This window comes from Corvus brachyrhynchos, unplaced genomic scaffold, assembly GCF_000691975.1.
Source record: "Corvus brachyrhynchos isolate BGI_N302 unplaced genomic scaffold, ASM69197v1 scaffold357, whole genome shotgun sequence".
In the NCBI taxonomy this organism is placed as follows: Eukaryota; Metazoa; Chordata; class Aves; order Passeriformes; family Corvidae; genus Corvus; species Corvus brachyrhynchos.
Window position 1 is genome coordinate 145962 of NW_008239044.1, and position 5979 is coordinate 151940.

General features: G+C 45.4%; 1 protein-coding gene across 2 annotated transcripts in view; it reads right to left on the reverse strand.

The window, feature by feature from the left end:
* Positions 1-5979, reverse strand: part of LOC103618999 (transcription factor RFX3) — a 154850-nt gene that overhangs the window by 134374 nt on the left and 14497 nt on the right. For both annotated transcript variants that reach the window (XM_008637471.1, XM_017739026.1), the window contains exon 2: positions 856-953. In XM_008637471.1, the coding sequence (XP_008635693.1) occupies positions 856-953 (98 nt within the window). The remainder of the gene's footprint in view (positions 1-855; positions 954-5979) is intronic.

A 5979-nucleotide genomic window follows, 5' to 3' on the forward strand; every position in this document is an offset into this window, starting at 1 on the left:
CAGTTCCTTGTTCTCTGGAGAGAGGCTGAGAGCTGAACTTTTCCTTCTCTGGAATTTCGGATTTTCTCCCTTTTCTACTGGACTGCCTGATTGCTGTAACATCAGAGCACATCGGGAGGACTTTCCACCGGGCACAGAGGGCCTGGCCCTGGGCCAAGCCCCAGCTCCGAGGAGACCAAAGGGAGGACTCGAACACTTTCCCAGGTTTTTCCTCTACAGCGAAAGATTTTACCATTTAACATTATTTTCCTTTCCCGTGTGTTTGGTAAATAAATAGTTTTATCTTCTTCACTTTCCTTCGAGGAAAATTTATTTTTTCCCGAACCTGGTGGGGGGAGGGGTGGTTGTGCCTTCTCTCAGAGGATATATATTTCTAAATTTGGCCAAACCGGAACAATTACATAATTGTTTTCTGTAAGTAATGACTACAGCTGCCTCAGCAATTCAGGAAATTGCCAGTATAATTTCAACTAGAAGAATAGAGGGCCACATGAAGACTTCTTTATTACACAGATGATCGTATTATGACAAATTTAGATCATACTTTCTATCAGTATAACTTAAAACTTGTCCATAAACTCAAGTTTTTTCCCCAAACAACAAAATGATGCATATACAGCTTCACACTGCCCAACTGTAACAATTATCTGAATTCATTTTAGATTAATTCAAGTGATATGAATCCAACTTGTTTTCACTCAAATAATGATTTAAAATGACAAAAAATAAAGTTTTTGTTCAAACATTTTTTCTCTGCTAATTAAAATATAGTATCCCATATGATGTCATTAAAAGAATGTGCATTTAACTTCATATTTTAGTAAACATTCTAATTTAGATCAATAACCAACTTACATAGTTCCATTTGTGTAGACTGTGTCACTTCCCTCCACATACTGAACCTGGGCTGGGTAGACATGTTGTACTTGTTGCACAGTCTGTACTTGCTGTACCTGCAAACAAGAACACCAGAAATATAGGATAGTTTACCTTATAAAAAGAATGACTAGTGCTTCAGTGCATCTAATGGTTTCTAAACAATGCTCTCAATTATGGGATATCCCTGTTCTCACAATTACTAAATGACACGGAATGTAATATTGTGGTGCAAGTCTGTAATATGCTAAGTGGAGTACTAACATTGGAGATGGAGGCCCTTGAGAGTATGGGTATTTTCAATGCCAAAGAAAGAACCATCTAGAAAGAACAAGAACTATATGATTGACATCAAGCTTAGGAACTATAGGAAGGAAGAAAATTTTATTTGGTCATCTATATGCTGATTTTTTGTATTTTTTTTTACTCCAATTTATACAATACAAGCTTCTAAATCACAACTCACATGTGCTGTTAAAAGGCAAACTTTGACCTGTGAGAGTAGGTCCTAAAAAATTCAGTGTAATCCTAGAAGAGTCTGGTTCTCATGCATGTGATGCATCATCATATATCTCCGAGGTGAACTGCTCTGGCAGAAATGCTCTGGAGTGGAGGATTGTGCTAGGAGAGCTTTCCAAAACCCAGCAAAACTGTGAACCTAGCGCAGAGAGACAGAGGATGCACCAGCCTCAGCCAGAGCAGGAAGTGTTAAAAGCTAGACAAGTGGCAGCTCTAACTCAGCATGGGCAGCACCAGGAGTGAAGGTAACCAACTCCCACAGGTACAAAAGACGCACCCAAGAAGCAACCAGGAGTGGCGCAAATAGGGCAGGTAAACAGGGTGTGACTGTCATGGTTTAGGAATGGTATTCCCCAATTTAGGGCTCCCTTTGTTTTATGGCAAAACCAGCCTTCAGGAGGATTTGGATTATCTTCTCCCCTTTCTCAAAAACCTCCTCTGCTGTGTTGCCCCATAGGACGATGTCATCAATGTACCGTAAGTGTTCTGGAGCCTCACCCTTTTACAGTGCAGCCTGGATCAGTCCATGGCAAATAGTGGGAATGTGTTTCCACCCCTGGGACAGTCGGTTCCAGGTGTACTGGACACCCTTCCAGGAGAAAGCAAACTGTGACCTGTACTCTGCTGCTAAAGGAATGGAGAAAAATGCATTAGCAGTATCAATGGTAGCACCATTTTGCTGCCTTGGACTCCAGTTTGTACTGAAGCTCCAGTGTGTCCAGCACAGCAGCACTCAGTGGTGGTATGACTTCATTCAGGCCACGATAGTCCACTGTCAGTCTCCACTCTCCATTGGACTTACGCACTGGCCATATGGGGATATTGAAGGGTGAGCAAGTCTTGCTGACCATTCCCTGGCTCTCCATGAATCATCTCATGGATGGGAGTCCTGGAGTCCTGGTTGGTGCTGTGTTGTTGACAGTGCACTGTTCTGGTAGCAATCGGTACCTGTTGTTCTTTAACCCTCAGCAGTACCATAGTAGAAGGGTCCTCTGAGAGACCGGACAAGGTATTCAGCTGCCTAATTCCCTCTGTCTCCACAGCAGCTATCCCAAAAGCCCAACAATGCCCTTTTGGGTCCTTGAAATACCCTCTTCTGAGGTAATCTATGCCAAGGATGCACAGGGCCTCTGGGACAGTAACAATGGGGTGTTTTCACCATTCTTTCCCAGTCAGGCTAACTTCAACTTCCAATGCAGTCAGCTGTTGGGATCCCCCTGTCACCCCAGAAATAGAGATGGATTCTGCCTCTGCATATCTTGATGGCATCAGGGTACATTATACACTGGTGTCAACTAAAGCCTTATACTCTTGTGGGTCTGATGTGCCAGGCCATGGGATCCCCACAGTCCAATAGATCCTACTGTTCCTTTCCTCCACCTGGCTGGGGGCATTACCCCTCTAGTCCTGGTCATAGTACTCATTGCTCACTTGTTGTAAATATGAACTGGAGTTCCCTTCAAGACGATGGGAAGTAACATCAGCCCTCCCATTCCATCTGATGACGCCTATTCCAGCTGATGACGTGCCCTCTGGAAACTGGAGCGTCATTTATCCTTGAAGAATTTCCTGTGGTGGTTGTTCTTTCTCTCAACTCACATACCCATGCTACTAGGGCAGAGGTGGGTTTTCCATCCCACTTTCTCATGTCACGCAGGTAAAACCACAGGTTACCTCATGGTTTGTACTTTCTCTCTTGAGCAGGAGGGTGCTTGCTCCCAATAGCAGAGACTCTGGTCCATACTGGCTGTGCATGGGACATTTTCTCTCTAACTTGCTTGAGTCTTTCAAGTCTGTGCATAGTCTTGGACAGTCTTTCCACAACTGAGGCACAGGTTAGTAGGGAGGAAAAAAAAAGATCTTCATATTGCCAGTCGGGTAATCACCTGAAGCACTGTTTGTTCTCCTTTCATTGATATCAATGCCAGTGAGGTGGTGTATGACAATGGCGTGCTCTGTACAAAATTCTGCCACATTGATTGTGTACACTGGACCCCATCTGGATCTACAGGGGACTGCTTGTTATTTGAATCCCTTCAGAGTACATCCAGCACAGCTAATTCTCTCAGGTACTGGATACCCTTCTCCATGGCGTTCCACCTGCTTTGGCTCACTATTAAATCATCCTTGAAAGAATACCTTTCCCTCACGCTTGACAGGAGTTACTTCCAGAGGCTGAGAGTTTCTGTCTTCTTCCCAATTGTCTTGTCAATGCCCACTTCCTGGGACAGGGATCTCAGTTGCTTGGCTTCACTACCATCTAGTTTCATATCGTGGGCTGCGATATCCCAGCATTGGAGCAGCCAGGTCACATGGGGCTCACCTGATTGGCGGCTGAAATCTTTTTGCATATCTCGCAGCTCACATGGGATAGGGATTGGGTGATTATCTCTGGCCCTACCTCTTCCTCCTTTGGAGACGGCCCTGATTCCTCTTCAGCCCTCACTAGGCGAACTGATTTAGTCTAAGATTTTTTTTCTGTATGGGGGCGACTGCTACCAGCATGGGTTGTCCCCCTGGCTCAGCTGCAGTTTGAGTGGCCATGGTGCCTGCTGGTCTGCTTTCCTCTTCCTCCCCCAAGGGTGCTGTCTAGTGATGAGCAGTGTCTGATAAATAGTAGCCAGGGCCCAGCACACTGTAATAAGTTGTTTTTCTCTGGAGTTGACACAGCTTTCTCCTTGTAAATATTCTGTCATTTTATCAGGGTCCTGTAGTTGTTCAGGGGTGGACTCCCAAAACACTGGAGGAGAGAATTTCTCCAAAAACTGGCCCATTTTCTCCCACATTCCATGCCACTCATGACTATTCCCCCTTGGGGCAGATCTCTAAATGACCGTCCTAAAAATCTCCTTCTTGACTCTAAACATGGTATGGGCCGCACTGAGGAGACCTGGCAGACTTAGCAACAAGAACATGCTTTCCTTAACATCCAAGGGAAATTCTAAATTCTCAAAAGCTCTTGTAACAGGCCTGAAGGAGGAAAAGGGGGTGAAAAGGTGAAGAAAATCATCCTCCCCTGTTCCCCCCACAGACTGGGTATGATTATTAATGCACTCCCAAAGGTAGCGCCTGAGGTAAGGTTAGGAGAGCAACACTGAATACACATCGCAAATGACCCTCATTGCCCCTGATGCTATCCTGTCATAAGCTGATATCCCACAATACAGCAACAAAGCTATGCTGATCCCTCTCCCTGCTCTAAAGAAGATCATCACAAGGAGCACATACAGGAATATATACAGGGTTGGGTACCACATCCACAGGAACAGACCAAGCAACATTGTGACCAGTGGTTCCATACCTAATACAACAAATGCTTAGATAAAATTTGTTTCCAACCCTCTCTGGGCAGATCTGTTGTTATCTCAACCCTTCATGCCTCACATTGGGTGCTAAATAATGCTGTTGTGGTTTAGGAATGGTATTCCCCAATTTAGTGCTCCCACTGAACAAATGCTTCTGCTTCCCCACCCCCCTCCAATTGGAAGCACAAAAGACAAAGATCACATTTTGAGATAAGAACAATCTATTGGAAACAGCAATAAGATAAGAAAATGAACAGTAACAGCAACAATATTAATAACAAAAGGTATAAGAAAAAGAAATTATTTACACAGAAAGCCCGCAAGAATAAACAAATACTGGACAGCTTCCCCTGCCACATTTTCTCAACCGGAAGGAACATCCTTCTCCTTGAGAGAGACCCTTTTCCCTGCCCCCGAAGTGAGAGAGAGTCCCTTTCCCACCCCTGGCAGTGGTGTGAGGTGGTACTGAATAAAATTACGGTCCTGTCCACACCCCCTCCTAGCTACTGCAAAAAATTAACTCTGTTCTGGATAAACCCAGGACAGGGGCACATCAGCCAAGGCAGGCTTGGCAGTTTACACAGCAGTTCATGCAAGAAGGGCATGCAGGGAGGACACGGTCCCCCTACCAACTCAAGAGGCGAGCCCAATTAGTGGTCATTAGTGGGTTTAGGAAAGGCAGGTCCTGCCTGACCAATGTGATCTCCTTTTATGACCAGGTGACCTGCCTAGTGGATGAGGGAAAGGCTGTGGATGTGTCTACCTGGAATTCAGTAAAGCCTTTGATACTGCCTCCCACGGTATTCTCCTGGAAAAGCTGGCAGCCCATGGCTTAAACAGGTGTATTCTTTGCTGGGTTAAAAACTGGCTGGATGGCCAGGCCCAGAGAGTGGTGGTGAATGCTGCTGCATCCAGTTGGTGACCAGACACTAGTGGTGTTCCCCAGGGATCAGTGTGGGGCCCAGTCCTGTTTAATATCTTTACTGACAATCTAAACGAGGGGATTGAGCCTACCATTATCAAATTCCTGGACGACACTAAATTGGGTGAGAGTGTCAATCTGCTGGAGGGTAGGAAGGCTCTGAAGAGGGACCTGAACAGGCTGGATCAATGGGTAGAGGCCAATTGTATGAAGTTTAATAAGGCCAAGTGCTGGGTCCTGCACTTGGGTCACAACAACCCCATGCAATGCTACAGGCTTGGGGAAGAGTGGCTGGAAAGCTGCCTGGCAGAAAAGGACCTGGAGGTGTTAGTCAATTGCCAGCTGAACATGATCCAT